The following is a 23,632-nucleotide window of genomic DNA, read 5'->3' as shown; positions in this document are numbered from 1 at the left end:
TCTCATTTGTAAACGTATGTCAGACACAGAGGTGGATGGATCTGAAAGATGTTTTAGGAACTCCTCTCTGTGTTACTTGTCAAAGCAATGATTGATAAAACATTCCTTCCTGTTCTAATTGAATGATAATGCAGGTTCATTATTCTGTTAATTACTCATTTAACATTTGGTATGTATTATTATCTATTACTTTGGGTCCAAAACGCTGTAGCTCGCATTTTGTCATTTGTGTTTTTTTTGCCCATTGTCACAGTAGTACTGCCATATATTCACTACCACTGTGTATAAAGGGAAATACCACTCATCCAGACACTGTTTTAAAGCCAGTTGTATGCCTTTTTACTTACACACCCAAACCCCAATTACTGTCCTACTAGCCTGTTTGGACTAGCTGTGCAGTAATGTCATAAGCATGATGTCAGTTTAAAAAAATGTCATGCATCAGCTGTTTGCTTGTGGTCTTCTCAATGTCAAATACATAAATCAAATGTATAGAAGAAAAACACACTAATAATCACTGGGACTTTATCTTTTGTGCAACATCTCAATAAAACGACTAGTGTATCAGCGAAAGCACTCACTAGTGTTTAGATAAATGAAGTTATCTTAAGATATAACAACTTATTTATTTGGTCTATTATAAAATTATTGCTCATCTATTAAAGGTCACAATCAGTAACAAGTAAAGCAGGTTTCATTTTAACAAGAGACAAGGAAGTCAAGGCTATAGGTAGGACATTACACAAGCTAATAGATTTTGCACATGCTGACTTATTTAATTCAAGCTTGTGACAGTTCAAACACAAAAAATGTCAATCCACAGAGGACCCGTCCTTACTTCCCTATAGTCCCATCAGTTGGAACTGCATTGCTTTAAAGTATTGCCCTTTGAGAGCAAAGTGTTATCTATTATTCCATTTGATGTTACCTTGTGGAACTCTTCCAAAGGCAGTGAAATGATTGACTGACAGGAATGGTACCCAAGGTGATTTTCTGGAGGCAAAAACTGCTTAAAATTTGAATGAAATATACCCAAAGCTGTAGTCACAGACCTAATTGGTAATAACTAGTGAAAAGGAAGAATGCTGCAGGTCAGATCTGGACTGCAGAAGTTTGATTTAAATGCTCGGAGTGGTTCTCTGTGATTCTCATAGAGTGATCTCAGAATGGGGATGGTATTACAGACACGTTAATTTGGTTTTCAATAAGCTTCTATTGAATTTGTAATTTGAGGCACAGAATGTTTTCTTCTGCCCTCTTCTCTCATTTGAACCCTCCCTGTCTTATTTGTTTGTTCTCTGTTTTTTTGTTTGAGGCTATTCTTCTGAAAGTTTGGGAGGTTAGCAGGTAGTCTGATGTGGTATAAAATAATGTCAAATTTTGAGCTGGCTGAGTGCTTTCAAGAGAGAGTTTTGAGTGCTTTCAAGAGAGAGAGGAGGACAAAGAATCACTCCTGCTAGCTCTTCTGTGGCGTTTTTAAATTATTTTAAAACTGCAAAGTCAATTTTTCCCCATGCATTGAAGAGATAATGCAACCTTGCTGGAAAAAAAGTGTAATAATGGAGCATGCTTCCTTTTATATTATCAGGTTACACATTACACAGTTTATCAGTAATGCCAGCAAATTGCCAGTGATATTTGCTCTTGTAATTATTTTTCTGAAATCCAATTCTATTAGGTAACAGGGCAGCTGGGCAGAACGTGTCTAAGTGGGTTTTTCAGATATAATTGCTTTCCAGGTAGTAATCACATTATCACAGACATGATGATTTTAATAGATCATACATTTCTATATTGTATAATTTGATCGTATCAACAACTTAGAACAAAAGTATCAAATGAAAGGAGTAGGTCAAAAGCACTGGGCACATTCAGATGGCAGAATATGCCTGGAAGAGAATTACTTGTCATGGAGGGAGCAGGGTGGATGGCAGCCGGTGGTGCAGGGCACTGATACTAGTGCATCCTGGACTGCTTGCTGCAACAAGCTGTCCCCTCTCTGTTAGGGAGAGGGGGAGGGGATAGAAAGGGTTTGTGGGCTGAAAAGGGATTGAAAGAAAGAATGAGAGTGGGGCACAGCAGAAGGAAGGCTTGGTGTGAAAGCTGTGTGGAGACTGATCTGACGCACATGTTGCTCATCAGCAGGAGAGACACTGGAGGAAGGAGTGGGAGATTGGAGCAGTGAAACCATTCAGCAGCTTGCACCTGGCTACCGTCTCTTTACTGCAATGGCAGACATGAGTGTTTGGTAGAGACAACAGAAGGAGCGTCACAGAGCTACAGAGACTGGAAGCGGCACAGCAGTGTTTGTCAGATGTAGCAAGGTAGAGAAAAGAGAAGAAGAGAGTTTATAAATGGAGGGATAAAAACTGTATTTTTTAGCTGTTGGTAAAAAGTTAGCAGATAAACTAGTAGGAGATGAGAGCATTCTACAGAAAACCCCAAATCAATTCTCGCCATTGACTCATAGAGCTTGATGTGGGGTGAGAGAAAGCGCAGCAGCTAATACAGCAATTGTTAAGGTCCACTTTCACAGGAATTTGTTTTGTGGGTCTGTGTTTGTGTGCCAGCTGTTACTTAAGGTAGTGTAGGACAGACTTTCTGACATTTATTCATACTTTCTAATAATTTTACTTTTCATAACTTCCAGTGCATAGATTTTGTCACAGCTGCTAATCGCTGTCTCTGTATACACTGCTCCCAGCTTCATTGCTTCCAAATGTCACCTGCCATTGATTGTGTTTTGAATCGCTATGAGTCATGTATGTAACAATCAGACCAAAGGCCACAGTTTGCTGCACAGTGTGCGCTGATGTGTTTGCCACAGAGAAGGTGAGAGGAGCATGAAGCCTCAAAATGTCCCTCAGTGATTGTGAGATGCCATTTAGGCTAGAGGACACCTACGTGCTGTGTGATTGTGTGTCCATATATATGTGGTTTGTGTTCATCTAAGTGTCTGCTTGTGTGTAGGATGGATAGGTGAGTTCTGTACAATAAAAGGGTTTGTTGTAACACTAAATGGCTCTTCTGGCCCCCACACAACCCACAACAGAGCAGCACCGGTCAATGGTCCAATTGCTTTTAAATGTGTGTTGCACACCCCTTGAAGTGGCCTGAGGTCTATGTGTGTATATATTTGTGTGTGTAGTACATCTAAGTGTTAGGTAGTCACCGTGCAGGTGGAGGTGGGTAGGTGACTAAAGCATTTCCCCTCTATTTCGTGTTACACTAAAGCATAGTACAATAGACTGCCGGTTAGGTCACCATGGTCTAACAATTCTGAATGCACACAGTTTAGTCAGTGTGTGTGTTGGTGTGGGTGGTTTTGTCACAGTTTCTCCATCATTTTTTCGTTCTGTTCACCAAAACAAACAGCACTATTGACTGTTTTGCTTAATTCAGAACAGTCATTAAAAGCAGGTGTGTTGTATCCACAAATCACAGGTAGACAAACTATTCAACCACAAACACCATTCCCTGAGTTCCATAAAGGGACAACATGTAAATCCTTGCTGCAAAGTTTGAGAAACGTTAATGAAGATAAATGACTAGAGGAAGCAATGAACAATGTGAATGTCAAGCTGTGACGAAAAGACATAATGTCCTCCTGTGAGATATAAATGTCACTCATCACTACTGCAAAATGACAATATCAGCTGCTACTGAGAGTGATATGAATAAATCAGCACTTGTTCATACCATGTTGTTTGCATGAATATGTGTTTGTTCTTACAGATGCAACTTTGATCCCCCCTGAGAACCCAAACAGTGTTAAAGCTACAAATTACCAATGCTACATGTTGTATTGTTTCTCGGTTTATTACCATCACATTAGTTTTAGTGGTTCTAACTACAAAAAAGGAATATGAATGATGATAGTAAAATCCCAAATGTATTTCTTGATGGCTTTAAAAACATTACTATTCAATGAATTGTAGCTTGCTGAGTTTCTCTTTGTTTGTTTTGGTTTGGTTTGGGTTTTTTTAATTCTCCTTTATTAATCACTGGAGTTTTTTTTTCTTTATTCAAATCTTTTGAAAGCTGACAGTTTCTGGTTGCAATTTGAGTATTTTAATGTACTGTAGCAGTTAGCACCAGAAGCTCAGTGTTTAGGGAACTGAGTTAGCTTGGTATGTCAGATCACTGCAGGAGACAATTTACAGCTCACAGGTTGTTAGCTGCAAGTTGGAACTAATAATGGTTTATGTTTGTATTGAGGTGAGAAAGCTTAGAATTGAAAACAGCTGGCCATCATTCTAAAATCATTTGTTTTGTTTTGTTTTTTTTATGTGTCTATTTTCTGTTTATTTGGCATGTGTCTTCAGTGAGTGTTTGAATCATTTAGTTATTTTTCTTATTATATCTCTGCAGTACCCAACTATTTTTAAAGTCGACTTGAGTCGAATGATTGTTGTTAATGAAACTGATACATGTTGCATTAGCTTAAATAGCTTAAATAGCTAAATTTCCACCTACTATTTAGGTTAGCTAACTTAGCCGACAGGTACAAAATAAATACTAGTAAGGTACATGCAGCAGCTGCGATTTGTGATGTTATGATGGCTGTGTCTTTGGAAAACAGGTTAGTGTTTCACTGTACAAACTACATGTACTGTAAGTGTATGTGCTCACTTGGGAGTAAAATTTGCCCATAACCAAAACAAAGCTTCTAATTATTGTACCATGGCTTTGAAAGACTTTATGCAGTACATAATAGAGTCATACTGTAGTGCTAGCTATATGACTTTACAGTTTAGAATTGTCATTGGCTAGCAAATGAAATTTGCTCCCATTTCAATGTTATTGTATAATTTGTTGTTCAATCTAATTTAATTAAAAAAATATAAAGATCCTTGACGTTTGTTTAGAGCTCTGCACAAATACGGTATATACTAACTGCATGAACACAAAGAAAATATGTATGACTTTGATATACAGTAGGTGCCACAGGTGATCAAATTAGCAGAACAAATACAGTATAGACAATACCAGTAAAGGAGCAACAGAGGAAGAAAAGAATGGAAAATAGACAGTGCTAGATGGATAGGGGAAAACAGCATTGTGAGATGCTAATGGGAATGTTTTGAATAGTGTGTCTAACGACCTAGACACAGTGGGTCATTCACTTAACATGTGCACACACGCTCACACACAAATATGCATTTATGTCGTACTGTTCTGAGGAAATGAGTTCTTATCAGGAACAGGGTAGATAAGCAGAGGTGGTGGGCGACTCTGGACTCACATGTGCAGTAGTTACTCTTGTTACAGGAGTCAAAACAGTATGAACAAAGTGGAAGTATATGAAAATTATTTTCAGAAAATGTAGCATAGCCAATTTTATGGTAATATTACAGAGAGATTTTCATTTAATACTGACTTAATTTCCTCTCTTTCCTTCATCTGTCTCATTCATTTATCTATAGAAGTGATCAAAAAAACCCACCCATATTTGTATGTTGGTCTGAAAAAAATTGGACTATATCAGAGAAATATGTTAAGAATATTAAAGAATTTATAACTTTTATTAATGTCTAGTTGTGATCAGTTGCAGCAGTGTTCTTGCACTACCTAAGTACAGTAGCTCTTTATGGACATAAATATAAAAGTATTATTTTCCCGTGTGTGTGATTGACTGAAGTCACATGTATTTGCTATACAACTGCTAACAAAGCTCACTGTAGATTATTTAGTGCTGAATCTTTTTGAATATTCTTCATAGTTTCTTTTTAGAGTTCTAAAGTGCAGTTTTCAAATATTGTTCCTGAAGGATTTAGTACCTCAGCGAAAGCTAAAACTAATCTTTTCTGATAACATGTGCAATAGACATTAGACCCACAGTTTCAAAGTAGTCTTTTAGGAACTATTTTGTTTACACAGCACAGAAGAATCGATTTTAAGTGCCTCATAATTGCCTGAAAATGTTCCTTGTCTTTTAGACTCAGTACAGGAAACGCTAATACTACAAAATCACACTGTTTTTACTTTCATTTTTTTTGTAAATCCTAATTTACACTGCTTTAAAATATGAGGGTTGGGGCTGAGTGCCATACAGATAACCAGCTGATACAAGCCTGAAGTACACTGTGCAGTGGTAGGTGTGTTTGCCAAGCTTCACATACTTACATTTGACTGCTTATTACTTTTTTTTTACTTATGGCTTTGCTTTAAATAACCCAGACCTATTTAAGGCAATCTTGAGGGCTGAGCAGGCAATGCCCCTACAACACCATTTCACTTTGCATTTGTCTTGCTTTATTTATCTACTACTGTTTTCACTTTTCAGGTGTCCTGTTCAAGAAATCTTGTCTCAGTGCTGTTTCCCTGTCACCAGACTGAACTTATCTGTAACTGATACTTGCAGTGGCAAAACATTTTATCTTTTTTTATTTGGTTCTTTTTATCAGAGTTATGCTGTGTATACAGTAGGCACTGGAAAAGAGAACATTTTTATTCCTTCTACATATCTACATTGTTTTAGTGTTCCAACCTTACTGCTCCTATCACATTTGTCACTTGCACATTACTAGTGTTCAGATAGCAGACAGCACAGGCGTACTGTATTTGTGTGTCATTTGTATTTTGTGTGCCAGTGTGCTAACAATGTGTGTGCAGTGTGGGGAGTGGGGGTTGCCTCTATACAAACAAGTATGCACATTCTTATCTGTTTCTTGAACTTATATAGCAGTGTAATTTTAATATCCCCCTCCCCCCATCTTTTAGTTGCATGCACTGTTTGTGTTTCTTGCAGGTGTGCTCAGGTATTTACATTAAACAGAAGCCTCCGTGTGCTGTTGTCCTCGCTCGTTGGCCTTAGGCTGCTTAGAACAACCGCTGCATTGTAAATTCACCTTTTGTTCTGTCTCTCATCATCTCTGTTAATCTTTTCATTATTTCATTTTCATTATCATTTCATTGTCTAATGTGTTGTCCCTGTTTCTCAGTCTTAATGTATCTCTGTTATTTCATCTCTCTCTATGTTAGTTCTGTGTGGCTAAAAAACGGGTTAATTGGCTCATCTTCAGAATGAAAAGACTGCAACTGCTTTCTGCATGTTATAAAATAGAGAAAAGGGGTACAAGAGATGGAGAATTTAGTCTGTGTGGGATAGAGGTCAAACTCACATTCTAGCTCCATATCTCCCTCTCCAGGCTGAAACAAGGATAGCATGTAATATAGTTTGCTGGTTTTGTGTGAGCTACATAAATGCAGACAAGCAAGTAGTGTGTCAGTGGGTTTATTGTTTTAAATTACAACAATGATGAGTATACTATTCTAAAGTACATAATAACAGTTAAAGTTAAACTCCATCTATCTTCAAAGGTGTTTTCACTGAATCTGGCCTATTAGACCTTTGCCGACATTGAAGGGGGCCACATTATGGTGGGAGACATGTGAGATCACTGGATTCTGTTTGATAAGAATACTAAATATGTAATATCTCCCACTCCAGCAAGTGCAACAAAATGAAAAGGAGACTCAGAGAGATGCCAACTAAACAGTCTGTGCACTCAGCCCTCGGAAGAAGTCTGGTGAAATGAAAACTAGCTGTGTAGGACCGCTGAAGGAATACACATCTATACGTTTTTAAGTTATGGCTGATTAGGCTTCAAGTTGAAGTTGGGCTGAGCTATGCTAGAAATTATAAGAGGTCATCAAATTTTATGTGCCAATAAAAATCCTAAAACACCCAAAACAGGTGCAAAGGAAGAGTGAGTTAAATGTTAATCAAGCATACCCACATATACAGTGCCTGAGAAGAGGTCTAATTAAGCAAAATAGGTAAAACCAGGATATATACATTAGGACTAACTAAACACCAGAAATAAATGTTTAAAGGGGTGAAAATCAATCAGATTTCTACCATGCCTCTTTTGCCCATTGGTCAAACGGAGTACTGTGTCAACACACTGTAGGACATTAGTTACTTCTAATATAAAAAAAAAAAACAGCTCCAGATTATGCCAAGAAAAGAGGAGTGAGCCCAGCTGTTGTTGTCTATTCTGCCAACAATACTACTACTTTGAAATGTTAACTAAATGCTGGGATGTAACAAACAAAGCCAGTTCAGCTAGGCGCTACAGTACTGTAAGTATCGGTCCCAAAAGAGCATAGAATTGCACATTCAACAATAACTCCGGGCTTCAGAAAAATGGATTATCTCATATTTCCCTCTGCAGCCTGCCCTCTGCTTCTCTGGTGTGTTTGTGTGTTCTTCTAAGCACAAATGATGTTGTGCATTTTTTTTGCATATCACCGTGTGTGTGTGTGTGTGTTTGTCTTTGGATTTCAGATCACTTTTTCCCCCTACTGCCTCTCTGTCTACAGGGAAACATTATTTTACTGAAGGGAGAAGGCTGCACATAGTAGATGAAGACTGTATGGTTAGGACTTAAATAATGTGGTCTGGGGGAAAAGTCGGGAAGTTTATGATGCAATTTGATAGACATAAAAGTCTGGGTTAGACTCATAAAGCACATTTTAATCCAAGAAAATCACCATCATTTTCACAGGTACAGTAAATGAAATACCCTTGTTCTGTGTGAAAGTTTATTGAAATGTTTTACTGTGTCTTTGAATCTAACTGCTTTGTGTGTATGTGTGTGCACATTGCAGCTGGCAACATGGGACCCAGTTCATGGCCTGAATGGCACACTTACAGACAGGAAACTGGAAAATAACATGAGAGGAGTGGTGCTACGAGTCGTCACTGTTTTGGTGAGTAAGACTGATGAGTGTGTTAATCTGAAAGCTGTTTTATTATTCTGTGATTTTCAATGGGCCTTTCATAAAAAAGACCTGGGAACACTGTTCACCCTGAAGAATGTTATGACTAGTGCTGTCAGAAATCTGTCCTTTTGTCCAAATTTCTGCCCATGATTCAACTCTGTCTCTGTGGTGGTGTAGAGAGGGACAGATTGAGAGGGACAGATCGAGAGCTTGTATGAGGGAAAGAACATTCCAGAAAGAAAACATTCATGAGACACAGTGCTGAGAGGCAAAAGAGGAGTCAGAGAAGGCGAGATACAAATAAAAAATTAAACAAGGTGAGCTTACAGATGGACCAAACTAATCACTTCATTAGTTTCCATTTTGACATTAGACAGCTAGATGATTATAGACCAGTGGAGTTATAGTGGGACTCCAGCTCTGTCTGTCTTGCCTGCAGCATTGATTTGAGCACATCCCACGAGTGCCTTAACGATTCACTGCTGTAAATTCTTCATACTCTATCTTTGAAGTGAGAAGCAGAGAAGAAAAAAATGATAATGCCAGACATCTTTGTGGTTAATGCTTTTTTTTTGCTCTCATCTTTTGCTAGTTTTTGGTTTTCATTATTCTTGCCTCCTGTAGGTGTACTGTGCATATACATTTATGTTCTGTGTTCTATGGCTCCTTAGTGTTTCATGATCCATACCTTTGGTTGTGTAATTTTGGCTGGGTATACGTGTGTGGCTATACAGTGTGAGGACCAGCTGAGTTTTATACAATGGAAGTGATCACATTTGACTGGTCTTCACTTTCTTGATGTCTTAGTTAGGTTTTGGTTTGGGTTAAACAATCAGTTGCGATAGTAAAGGTTAGGGTAGGGAGGTAGAGAATACAATATGTCAGTGAGTGTCCTTACAAAGACAGCTGTACAAAGATGTGTGTAAGCTGTGTTACTCTAACAATGCCTCATCAGGGCCTTAAGACAAAAATAGATAGATTGTGTGAAATGTCCAGGGTGCTGCCTGAACATACTGTTTGCTTTTTCATGTGAGAATGGTTGGAGGGCACTTCTTGATCATGCACATGTGATTGTGTGTGTATAGATGATGTGAGGGTTTGTAAAGGGACCTTTGGAACAGATTGTTCTGCATCGCCCTGGGCGCTTCCTTCTCTGATATAACTCTAAGGTTCTGTGGTTTCACAGAGTGGCTCTTCCTCTGAAACACACAGAAGCAATAGAGCAACGCTTGTGAACATACACATACACAAACAAACACACATAAACCCACAAAAAGAAGTGTTCATTCTAGTCTAGCCAGCCAGCCAGACTCAAGAATAGTTATTGATTAATTAATTGGTGATGAAAATATGATTAGGGCCAGTGACTCTAAATCATGGCCATCAATTAAGCGGCACTGTATTGAATATTAAATCAATATTATCAAGGAATGGCTACATCACTATAATTATGTATTCATGGCCTTCTGTCACCCTCAGTGGTCATCTCTTTCTGGTCACAAAATGCTATCAAAATATTAAAATTAAAAAAAATTAAACAGTTACATTAAAATAACGCATTCAGGACATGAACATGATTTTCTTTAGATGTAAGACTCTGAAAGTACAAAATCTCACGGCTTATAAATTTCCACTCATTGACTTGCACGCGTTCCTAATTTAGTTTGAGTCATCTCAGCAGCTGAATTTTCGTCTTTTTGTAATATTCTGTGCTCCTTAATATTTTAAGGACGCGCCCGCATTTCCCTAGGTCTACTCTCCATTTATGAGAATCAAGCTTAGGCCAAATATGCAGCCAAAGGCAGACGATATCCCTTTTTAACTTGATTATGCATTTTTAAAGATAATGAAAGAATGCTCACAGTGTTTTCCCCCAAATGCAGCATAATTTTAACTTTGGAACCTGATAAGGTCCACAAGTCAAATTACAGAGAAATTCACACTACAGTTAAAAGTGTTGTGATGATTGATAATAATGTTTCACAATAGCATCTCCTCTTTTAGTGCTTTTAGTAAAGTAATAGTCTAGTTGAGCCATTTACATGTGTACATACTGACAATTCTGCATAGTAATAAAGTAATATCATTATTATCATATTGGTCATTTTAGCCAAAATTAAAGATTTACTACACTGCAATAAATACTGAGAACATGACTCTTGAAGCTTGGTTATAGATGGGATTAGAGAGAACTGACTGTTTGCTTTTGTAAAAGGAAGAGAAGCTTAGAATCATATTCCTCTAAAGACCTAAATGTCTGTAAATCCAGTATATCGTTAGAATATCGCTAGCTGTGCTCTTTTAACGCTATTGATTTGTAATTATAAATCTACATATAAATAACAAAACAGCAACATTTTAAATTTCATTGCAAGTACAAGAATGGTAAACAGGAACAAATAAGTACATCTGCATAACTCCAGATTAGGCCTACACTTTGCAAACCTGTTGTTCATTTCATTATGCAATATTCACACATAGCAACTACAGTATGGTTAAGAACTTAAATGAAAATGTCCCCCTGCAAAACAAATAAGTCTATATGTTGTTAGAGCAATGTGTTAGAAATAGATAACCTCTACTGGCCATAGTAATTTTGACACTAGTAAAAAATGTAGGTGATATACTATAGAAAACCACAGTGTTAGGGGGAGAAAGCTGAGACAAATGTACTGGTCAGAAAGCACAGGAAATGTCCCACAAGAGACCTGTGTGAAATATTTTTTTTTACCCATGGTCACTCTACAACCTTAATTGTGTGTTTATTATTGTAACTATGATGACAAAGATTACTTTATCCCAAACCACAATAAACTTGACCAATTAGTAATTGTACCTAAAGCCGATGAAACCACGATGGCTCTATAATCATGTTTGATTGTTTCCATGACAACAAGGATCCGGCACACTGCCTGTGGAATGGTTGTATGGAGCATATGATTGTTTCCATGACAACAAAGATATGGTAAGCATGGCACTGGAAGAGTCCTATGGGTTGTGTTCTGAGATAGGGACAGGTGACATACTGTCTATTGCTGTTTGGGTTGGAGGACTTAGATTAATTGTACCGCCATGAAAATCACATGTGCCCAAACCCCTACTGGCTATACCGTGTAAATGTTACATCCCCAAATCAGAAACTGCTGGAATGATATGTAAAACCAAAGTTAAGACTGAAAATAGTGATTGTAAATCATCTGTGTTACACTGAAAACAATACAACAGTACATTATTTAATGTGATACCTCATCAATTTCTTTTCTTTGTTCAAAATAAACACTCAGGGGTTTGGGCATATGTGACCTTCATGGCAGTGAATGTTAGCATTGAATGTATATTTTGATGTGGCATGTGAGCTGTAGATTTTGTCAGTATGAATGTGATTCCTCAAGATACCGAGCTGTCCGCTGACTTGGTCTGTCCAAGCTGAAATCCCTAGATTTCCCTAGAGTCCCTGTTGTTTTATGATACTGATCAAGACTGAGAGAAAATTCATTTTTACAACAATATGAAATCTAATCTTCTGCAAGGCTTTTCAAAAATACATTTTACACCAATTTCACAGACAATTCCACAGAGTGTTGAAAATGCTCACCATGCTGCAAATCACCACATGACTGTGTCATTCCCAGCATTCCCTCAGAGGGCTCTTCAAATGCCATTAGTCAGTCTTTCTGGAAAGGTGTTGTCCCTTTCCCCAGTCACACTTCCAGATACACCCAAGCACCACCAAGACCACGTGGTACTTCCAGTCAAGAGGAAATAAGGGATGAGGTTGTGCTGAAGATATTAGTGTAGATGAAAGGAAGGAGGTGGAGGGGATGATGGGAATGAGAGATGGGAGTAATAAAGACAAAGAGACAAAGATAAGATGGAGAAGAAACACTGTTGAATATAGGGATGTAAAATTATATTGCAAGGATAACAAGTGGGATGTATCGTAGCCTCAATGGATGGAATGATTAATGAATTCACTGAGAGAGATGAGGTGTCTTAGACATATGTTTATGGAAAGCAGGAGATGTTGTGGTTTGGAAAGATGCCAAAATATGTATATCACAGCTGGTGAGATGCAAGTGAAAAGAAGGGCAGAAAAACAGCAACAGAAGGAGAGGTAGGAGATAGACAGATTAGCATCACAAAGCCAGACTGCATCTCTCAAGGTAATTTTTCATTGCAAGATATTAGTCTGGAAAACACTGATTGTGTATCGAGTGAGCCCGGCAGCTAAAAGCCAGACCAATCAGTGAGCTATGGGAAGTGATGCTCATGTGACTCATTGCCTCTCAAAGGTCATGACTAAAGCTCTAATTATTTTAGATTAGGCATTTTTCACCTAATGCATTTTTTTATATGGAATATTTACTCTCCAGTTTGAGATATTTGACAGTGAATCATGTTGAGATCTAAGTGAAGGAGAATACTGACAAATATTAAACAGCCCACTTGAAATGACATCTGAGTCAAGCAACCTTTGACCTTGAACAATGAGCTTAGCTAAAATTCTGGGTTGACACTAGAGAGACATGAGGTGCTTTTTTATATTCTACTCTCCTCATCCTTTACCTACAGTACATTTTGGTCAGATAAAATACCAGACATGCATTCCAGGTTTCCATCATTTCCTGACCCTGACATACACACACTAACTAACACAAAGTTCCACACTCATCTTCTTTTCTTGTATTGATTTGGTGCTGCTGTTGGTTGTGCGTATGTTATGCTTGGGTGTTGTGTGTCTCCATTGGGCAGTGCCTGAACATGGATTGGGAAGCAAACAATGCACAATTTCTGTAGCTGAATTATTTTTAGGAAAACACCGAAAGAAGATGAAAATGGGAGAATGTGGAAGAGGGATTAATTAAAGGTGTTCAGAAAGGAGATCTTTCCAGTTTTTCCAGAACAGTTCCCTTTTTTGATGTAATTTCCCAAGAAACCAAACATTTTTTTCTCTCTACTGTCTTTTCTTTACTGACTGGTAAATATGTAACATCCAGCTAGTTTAGCTTAGCTTATTTGAATGTTTAAGACTCCTGTTGTGCTACCTTTCAGATATAGAATGAGAAGCGTCTTAACTTAGTGCTGCAGAAAATTGTGTGAATAGTATTCTTGCACCCTCATGTGTTTGCTTGCAAAACCATTGATAATGAGGCCTTAATATCTAAAAATGTCATTACTGATATTGAAAACATGATTTATCTTGGAAATGAGCTTTTCTTTTGTGAGCTTTCACCTAGTTTCCTGCTCTCCTTGTTAAAACTGCCCTATTTCTCCTTGTGCTGTGTTCACTTAATAACCTAAAATGTCAGCATTGTTGGATGTAATTTAACCTCAACAGGGAGTTGCCCTTTAGATGCCATGGTTATACTGATAAATAAGAGGTTCGGCTGTGCCAAGTGCATTTAAAAAATAAACCAATAAACAAATCTGATGAATTGCATTGTGCAATTATTGATTTTCAACATTTTAATTTGCTTGAAAAATGTAAAATAAGTTATATTTTAAATTATTATGGCTCTCTATATGAGTAAAAACAAAGCTGAGTAGTAACGTTTGGGAGCCCAACTGAACCAAATGTGTGTACTGTCATTTAAAATGACCAGTGTAAACAGATGGATAGATTTCTATTATAGCATGTTGTTGCATCTATTTTGTTACATTTGTTACACAACAAAAATCATATTGTTAAAGAGGGTGTCTAACAATGGCATTTAGTTTGCTGCAGTTTTCATTTCTTGTTCTGTGTACAGTAGTCACTGATCATTTAAGATACGCTGTGGAGTTTTTGGCCTCTAGAGGCACTGTAGAGCAATGTTTAAAGAGCGTTAGTATTGCACATTGTACTAGCTAAGGAGGAGACACGTATGACACAAGAGACGGGAATGTGATACGCGTTTTACTAACATGAATGAGATTTTATCCTGGCTGAAACACAAAAAAAGCATAAATAAACCAAAAAGTTCTTTTTATGTTTAATATTTGACAGTAATAACATTAGTTGTTACATCTACTTTTACTTTTTGGACATTTCACTGATCATTGTAAAGTCATGTGAAACCTTTTTGGATGTGTATTGTAGGCTCTCACAGCTATTCTCCAATCTTTCAGGATGAGTGTTTGTGAGGGTATAATGGCCACTTGTGTAACTGCGTGATTTAAAGAATGACTTGTGTATTGACTGGCTGCTTGACTGATTTACTGACACACTGACTGATTTTTGCCTTGTAGGAGGAGCCGTTTGTAATGGTGTCAGAGAATGTTCTGGGAAAACCAAAGAAGTACCAGGGGTTTTCAATTGATGTCCTGGATGCTCTGTCCAACTACCTGGGCTTTAAGTATGAGATCTATGTTGCTCCAGACCACAAATATGGGAGTTTGCAGCCTGACGGTCAGTGGAATGGACTGATGGGTGAACTGGTGTTTAAGGTGAGAATAAAATTATTTACATGCACAAAAATATGTACAGTTTAAGCACATCACAGACACACACAGGTATACAAGAACAAACCATGGGATAGTGAAAAACAATGATATGGATTGAATATATGAGAATTTAGCTTGCAGAAAGAACATAAGAGGGCGTGTTTGTTGCATATTGATGCACACATACTACACCATTACACAAGCAGGAAAAGCAGTCATGTACGCTACCAGGCTCACACCATAAGTATCATTTAATCTAAGTCAGACTATAGCATCTTTTAGGTTGTGTCTGTTCTTGAGTCCCATCATAACATTCCCATTAGAAATCATGCCATTTCAAAAGTACAATGAATATTGAAATTAAGCTGCCACAGGACTGAGTTGAACTTCAATAAATTGGAGAGAGAGATTTGGACAGATTCAGTCACTAACTATTGCAACTTCTGGTCCTAAATGAACTAGAGAGGTGCTGACTTAGATTTAGAGAAGTGATTTGACACAGCAGATTTCTGAGGATTTGATTATCTTCAAGTATCTGATGCTTAACTCCTGGCAGACACTGGAACTGCTTCAGTCAAAAGTGAAGATGATGTTTCTCAAGAGCATACAGCTATTAATGTGGATTGGATTTTTGGAGAAGTTTCCAGTTTGAGGGCAATATATTGGCACAGTTAGATGCTAACATAGCCATTGCAGAATATGCAGTAGGTTAGCTGATTTAGCCCCAACTTTGTACCAAAGTACCAATTTCACTGTTGTGTAAGAAACTTCCATTCTTTTGTGCTGCCACACTTAATTCTCCTCAATTTAGATGTCAAAGCTATGTTGATCGATGCCTGTTCCAGCATGTAAACACAATGCTGAGCATGAGATTAATTTGTTCAACCCACAATATTCCGTAGTGAATGTTTGATATTATAGCCCACCCACTCATGTTTGACTCCTTTGATTGTTTACAGCAGAAAAAATGCACAGAAACAGATTTTAAGAAACTTCACGTTCAAACCTGATCTCCATCGAACATTGGAAAACTCAGAGCACATGCAGGAACTTTGTTGTCATGCTCATTCTCTATCCTTCCCTGTAGAAAAGACAGAGAAAAGATTATTTTATTTACCCACAACAACAAAGGCTACACAAACACTTAAAGCAAACATTATAAGCCATTATAAGAACAGACTAAATAGCTCTTGGTTTATCAGACATTTTCTGTTCCTCTGGGCCTTGGTTCTTAAAAATATTCATTGAATGTTGTCATGTAGGGGCCTGCCAGGAATAAGCCTTAAGCTCACCTTAGTTCCTAAGAGTCACAACATTATAATGTATTGATTGCTAAAATGGACACAACCGAGCCAACAAAAATGCAGTAATAGAAACAGTGGGACTTTTTTTGTTTGTTTGTTTTAATACCCGATTCGAGTAGAGAGGCAAGATTATAGAAATATTTCAGCTGGGTACAACACTGTCAGCATTTAAAGTGGGTTTACTAAGATAATTACTACTATAGCTACTTTGGTATTTTATATACTAACAGTTATAATTTGTTGCATTCAAGATAATAAATAGTGTTCTTTTTTATTTTATCTTATTTTTATAGAGGGATGAGGAAAACTACACAGACAATGTGAGGAGATAGAGGGGGACACATGTACAATAGGTCTGCGACAGGACTGAAACGCTGCAATTCTGTGGCCTGCGCCATAAGCACTCAGCTATTACAGTACTTTTAATTAACAGTATTTAATAACACAACTTTGAAAAATCAGATATTTAAATGAGTCATTATCCAGTATAAATGATTAAAATATTTTGAACCTGCTTAGATGTGTTATGTACTGTTAAATGCTGAGACAGCTGGTATTAGATCTGTAGTAAGTAACTGCCAAGTGATAGAGGTCAATGCATGTTTTTTGTGCCATAAGCAATTATCTCTCAAATAAACACTGCTGTACTGTGATGTCTCTTTAATAAAACAGTATATGTAGTTTACTTTGATTTTGGAACATTTATTCACAAATAGAAAAAAACTGCTGTGGCAGAAGTACATCCTCATTTATAGCAATTCAACTGTTCTCACGCTTTGTTATACAATAAATACTATGATAATATTTAATTACCATTTCCGACTGTGTGTGGGGGTTTGTGCAAGTGCATATCTGCATGTGTGTGTGGGTCTACATTACTCTTTGATGTCCTTCTGGAATTGTACTAAACTAAACCGACAAGCACAGACTGTAAATAAACTAAGTATACAAATAATTTTGCTTCCTCCATCAGCAAGCAACAAGGTTTATCTTTCCAAAAATCCAATTATACCAGATAATTATTATCCAGGGTGCGCTCTGGAAGGTTCTCTGTTGATTGACCACAGCAGTCAGCATGTCAATTCATCTCTACATACACACACACACACTTGTACAGAGTGCATATTGCTATGTGCTGTGTTGTCTCAACCAACAGGCATCCTGCAGGGCTGCTCCTTTGCAGTGTAAGTGACAGTTTCTGCACTTTTAAGTATTTTGTTTCCTCACTCAAGTGTGAAATTAGCAGGGTTTTTTTGCCTACAGTGGATAAAAAATTTTAAAAATTATTTTGGGTGTGTATGTGTGGTTATGGTTGTAGCGTATGGTGGGTAAGCATGCAAATTTGTTTGTCAGTGTATAATCAGTGTACCGAAGTCAGGCTGGGGCGACAAGCCGGTTGGTTAGCCAATGTCGCAACTGTGTGTGATTGAGCAGACCCCACACCAGCAGGAACAAAGAGCTAAGATGAAGACACTGTGTATAATCAGTGTGAGTCCAGCAGCTGTAGGGCTTAGCGTTTGCCTAAAAAAATTACCTAACAAGTTACAGTCAGTTGTTTCTAGCAACAAAGAAAATCTCATTATCAAATAAGTTCATAGTATGTGCCCTCTCTCGCTTGAGTAAAGATTTCACTCCCACACACAACACAGAGGCAGATGTCTGCAGCTACTAACCAAGCACTGGGGACTGAAAACATTTTAATTAACCACCATTGTTTGGTCATTTAAGATAAGTTCTCTCTATTTTTTCTTGGCAGACATATTTATTGACAGCTTTTTTCAACTTAAGATTGTTACACTTAAACAATTAAAGCACCCATTTGCTGTCTCTTAAAAGTCCAAGAAGTGCAGTCTTTATGTACTACTGAAGTAATGCACTGTATTTAACATGTCAGTCTCTATAAGGAGCAAAATATTATCTGCATTCAGACAGCAATGTGTTGAGATAACTCAGTCTAACCCAGCAACTCCTAGTTTAATTTACATTGCTTAGCTTATTAAAGCACCTACATGATCAGTAAACTGTTCACAAATGAGTGTAGTCAAGCTTTCACAGCATTACAAAATTCAATACCTATGTTTAGTGGGAACAGGGAAGGTTGAGTTACACAATCATGAACACTTAGTGAAACAAAAAATCACCTCCTGAATACTGTCAGCGCTTATGGTGAATTTATTTAATAACAAATTTTAATGTAAGTGTTGCTAGTGTGCTGAGCTGAAATTTTGCTTGGAACCATCACTGCACCTCTTACACACCTGCCTGTATACAGGCGTGCAAAGACCACTTTTTTCTGAAATGTATGTAACAAAACACATTTCCCCATTGGTGATTTTAACATTTATTTTTTGGAGAAAAAGAATACATGTTTCTAAAGTTTCTTTAGTTTATTTTAATGCATTATTGTTGTTGTTTAGAAGAAACAAAACTTAAAGCACTCACCTGCTTCCAGGTACAAAAGTGCATATTGTTCAGCTGCTTATTTTAACAATGTTAATACTCCAAACTCTTCTCTTTTGCCTCTTTCAGCGAGCTGATGTGGGACTTTCTGCCCTGACCATCACACCTGAGCGAGAGAGCGTTGTGGACTTTACAACTCGCTACATGGATTATTCTGTGGGGGTTCTGTTGCGCAAGGCCGAGCGCACTGTCGACATGTTTGCCTGCCTGGCACCCTTTGACCTGTCACTCTGGGCGTGCATCGCGGGCACCGTGCTCCTGGTTGGCATCTTAGTGTACTTGCTCAACTGGCTCAACCCACCCCGGCTACCCATGGGATCTGTGTCCTCAACAACACTGTACAACTCCATGTGGTTTGTGTATGGCTCCTTTGTACAACAAGGTAAGGAAGAAGTGGGGTAGTAGAGGGAGTGAATAGAATGTTGGATGATTATATCAGGCAAAAACATAATTAAGGATTGTTGGAATACACAGATGTGGTGATACAGTAAATATCGTTGGTTTAAAATAACAAACCACTTTTTGTGGTCAGGTTTGCTTGTGCAAAGTGAAGATCCTGTGTATAAAAATGTACAACAAGTAGCTGGTGACACCACTGCATTTGGAAAGTGAACATTATGGTTTCACATGAATGCCCAGTCTCCTAAAAAATTACACTAATATACTTATAATGCAATAGGAAATACATATAGAAAAAAAATGTAATGCTTCATAAATAAGCAAAAAAGCATATATTATTGTTATTATATACCAAAAGTGATCTGCCCCCAACCTATCAAGTGTTTTAACAGCGTTGACCTAACCTCATATGAGACACAGAGTAAGAACCCTGATATTGTGATTATTGTGATCACACATGATTTTAATAAAAAAAAAAAAAAAAAACTGAAATAGCACAAAAGCTGGTGGTCCACCCAGTCACAGGCATTACACACAGAGATGGACAACCACGCTCACATTCACATCTATGGGCAAATTGGAGTCACCAAGTAACCTAACCTGCAAGGGACTGTTCGAGGAAGCTCTCCCAGATGTACAACAGCTTTAGAAACATCTGTAAGACCTTATTTATATTTAGACTGCTTCTCTCTTATAGATTTCTCAGAGCTGACCTCAACAACTGCTTCATCTAAGTCATCAACATGTCTTAAACCCCATCCCAACCAGGCTGTTTTACCACTAATCAACACATCTGATTATATTACACATATTAGACCTGATCAGCCTCTCTCTATTAACAAGCTATGTTCCACAGGCTTTTAAGGTTGCTGCAATTAAACCTCTACTCAAAAAGTCTACTCTTGACCCAGGTGTTCTAGCTAATTATAGACCAATATCCAATCTCCCCTTTATTTCTAAAATCCTTGAAAAGGCATTTGCAAAGCAGTTATGTGAGCACCTGCTCAGGAATGATGTGCTTGAGGATTTTCAGTCAGGATTTAGAGTCCATCATAGTACAGAAACTGCACAGGTGAAAGTCACCAATGATCTTCTCCTAGCTTCAGACAAAGGACTTGTCTCTATACTTGTCCTCTTAGATCTCTGCCGCTTTTGACACCACTGATCACAGCATCTTATTACAGAGACTAGAACATGTTATTGGGATTAAAGGAACCACACTATAATTGGTTCAAATTTTATTTATCAGATTGATTCCAATTTGTTTATGTTCAGTCCCAGTTTACATTGGGTGAGAGGTGGGGTACACCCTGGACAGCTATCTAATGTTTAAAATAAATGACAGTAGCTGTCCTCTGGGTGTTCTAAGTATGGTGTGGACTTCATGTCTGAGCACAATACTCAATTGAGAACAAAAACAAGGAGGGGTTTGTTCCACGTGGACTGAGTGGAGGATAATGACATTATGCCAAAGATTTTCCAGACTATGCTCAGGCATGGACATCAGAAAACTAGGGAAGGTTTTAAATTAAAATTTACTGTATATCAGTGGATCAGCAATAGAGCCACTGTGGTGGGAACAGGGGAAGCTAAGACCACACAGAGTGTGTGTGCATGCTTGTTTTTCAGCAGCTTTGTACATTGCATTGGGTTTCAGTAAGTAACACTGACTGAGCACAGTATGAAAGTGAAACATGTGAATATTCATAGGCTCGGCCTTGTGTTTGACTGTGTGCATGTAAGTGCATGGCTTGTGGTTTAATAAATAAATGATTGCTATAACTTCCCAATGAGCACAGTAGACTCTTCATGTGCCAGGACTCGAAATAGTTAAAGTTTTCAGTCATATTAATTATGCAGATTTTGGAGGCTCTTTTTTTCTTTCTTTTTTAACATTGCCTCTGAAACACATCAGGCCCTGAATAAGCAACTGATGAGCATTCCACCATTTGGTAAATAATCTTCCATCTTGTGCTGCAGTTAATGGTGGTAACGATGATGATGATACATGCTAATTGCTGTTTGATATTCAAAGTCGTTTCTCTTTTTAGAAGTAATTAACATTTTAGTCATGGCATCATTAGAGAGGAAAAAAGAAAGAGAAAGGACCTAATTCTTCAAGAATGGTTTGTCCTCTGTGTATATGTGTTTGTGTTGTGTTTGCTGTACTGTATACAATTGATCTAAGAATGTCAGTTGCTTCCTGTTCGTGTGAGAAGATCTGCTCTTTAACTACAGGTAATTCGTTTGTGATGTGGCTAGCTGGAAATACCTCTTACAAAGTTAACTGACTATGAACAGTCAGCTGCCAAGGGGCTAAGTAGACTGACCTTCACAAGCTTTAAGAGTCACCTGGAATGTCTTTTGCTTTCATCCTGACAATCATTTAAGAATCAGAGATAGAGGCACCTGAATATAAAAGTTATACTACATCCTGCCAAATTAAGCATAATTTGAAAAAACAAAAGCGCAGGTTCAAAAAAGGTTTATGGCAAGTGTACAGTCAGAGCCACCTATACCCCAAATAATCATGCAGCAGTTCTCTCATTCTTCTAGCACCCCTGTAATGTTTCAGACCTTTGTGCATTGCCCTGAATTATTACCCTTAGGGAAAACTGATTCAGATGCAATGACACACACACAGCAGGAGGGAGCTGGAGATGAGTGATGAGAGTGAATAGTCAAACATGTTGCTAGCATTGTGCTTTTGGCCGTGCCAATTTGATAGTGTGAGAGAGGGCAAGAGGAGAATATGGGAGGTGCAGAGGAAATGTACTGATTTCTCCCAGGTCTTTTCTTCCTTACCTCTCCTCCTTTGACTTCTTTCACTGTCATTTGATACCATTCTTTCTTTTCTTTTGATTATCCTACATTTTGGCTCTTTTGCGTCCTTTTGGCCCTTCTCTTTACTGTATGTTCTGCCTTCTTCCATTCATCCATCCTTCTCCCCTTTTCATCTTTACTCTCCCTTGTCATTCTCTCTTTACTCAGCCTCTCCATGTCTCCTGCTCATCAGGGCCACCAAGGTACCAGCCAATTGACTGTATGTTTACAAACTCAGTCATAGGTCTGTTAGTCTAGCATGTAAGTGTGTGGCTGTGCACACATAAGGGCCAATAGAAGGTGTAGTAGGGAAGTGTCTACTCTATAAGCTATGACTAATTGGTCTCAAGGAGAGTGAGGAAGGCAAAAAGAGAGAAAGAGGAGAAGAGGTGAAGTCACAATTGGAAAGACAGCATCTGCCAAAATCTGCTGATTAATTCTTTACTTTGTTAACTGCTACAACAAAGGCCTAGTAGAAATTTTGGGATCTTTGTTCTCAACAATAATGTAATATCTCCTCAAACACATCAGGAACAGTAATTAGACATTTTTATATAGAAATGGCTTTAAGATGTACAAAACAAATAAATAAAATCCCACAGGCATTCATGATAATATCAGGCTGAGTCAGGTATCCATCAGGTTAAAGAAATAAAAGAACTGCACATAGAACAAGGTGGGGCACCTCCTCAGCCACCAGGACACAAGGTTGTACATACTGTACTTTACAGGGCAGTCAATCACACTGAGGAAGAGAACTACAAGGTTAATCAGTCTATGGAAATAAATAAATGAAGTGGTACAAAAATGCATGTTTGCATTTACAGACAGCACACGTCTTTCCTGGTTTGCTCTATGCTAAATACTGTACCAACTACGCCACCATAACTCAAAACATGCAGCAAAGGTGGCCAATGGGAAAGACCATCTGTCAGCACACATCAGTCTTGGATGTTGTGCAGCATGGTTTTGGTTGCACTCCACCTGTTTTCTTCTGAAAGCAGAGCACATTTCCATGGCTACCAGTACAAATACCATTCGGGTATTTCAGCAGTGCATATGGAGAGTGAGGAATATGGGGAAAATAATTTGCAGGTGATCATGCAAAAGTTAAACAATGACAGGGGGCAGAAGTGGTGTATGAACTAGAAACATGGGCAGAGGTGGACAAGGGAATTTATTGAATACCTACCTAAACAGCTATAAATGCACATCTTGCAGAGTAAGGATGTAGTCAGTAATTTTAGTCAAGGATGGAAGATGTTTGATTTGATTTGATTTGATTTATTCTTTCAAGCATGTAAAGACAGTTTATATCAACACACATAATTTTACACATATCCAAAAAATGCTAATCCAATATCAATTTGCTTATACCTAGTACATGCTTGAATGGAGTAGGAAGAAGTCAGACTTATCCAGTCCTACCCCATGACATCATCTTACCATCATTGGTTTGCAAGCAGTATCTCTACAAAATAATTCTCTAATCA

At 37.9% G+C, this 23,632-nt stretch overlaps 1 protein-coding gene across 7 annotated transcripts in view; it reads left to right on the top strand.

The window, feature by feature from the left end:
- grid2 (glutamate receptor, ionotropic, delta 2) overlaps positions 1 to 23,632 on the top strand; it is a 437,846-nt gene that overhangs the window by 320,802 nt on the left and 93,412 nt on the right. For all 7 annotated transcript variants that reach the window (XR_002275145.1, XR_002275146.1, XM_020602378.1 and 4 more), the window contains 3 exons: positions 8,617 to 8,718; positions 14,959 to 15,156; positions 18,987 to 19,299. Coding sequence is in view for 5 of the 7 variants with exons in the window: in XM_020602378.1 (XP_020458034.1) it covers positions 8,617 to 8,718; positions 14,959 to 15,156; positions 18,987 to 19,299 (613 nt within the window). In the remaining 2 variants the exon portion in view is untranslated. The remainder of the gene's footprint in view (positions 1 to 8,616; positions 8,719 to 14,958; positions 15,157 to 18,986; positions 19,300 to 23,632) is intronic.

This window comes from Monopterus albus, unplaced genomic scaffold (genome assembly GCF_001952655.1).
Source record: "Monopterus albus unplaced genomic scaffold, M_albus_1.0 scaffold56.1, whole genome shotgun sequence".
In the NCBI taxonomy this organism is placed as follows: Eukaryota; Metazoa; Chordata; class Actinopteri; order Synbranchiformes; family Synbranchidae; genus Monopterus; species Monopterus albus.
This window is presented reverse-complemented; position numbering and strand designations above follow the sequence as displayed.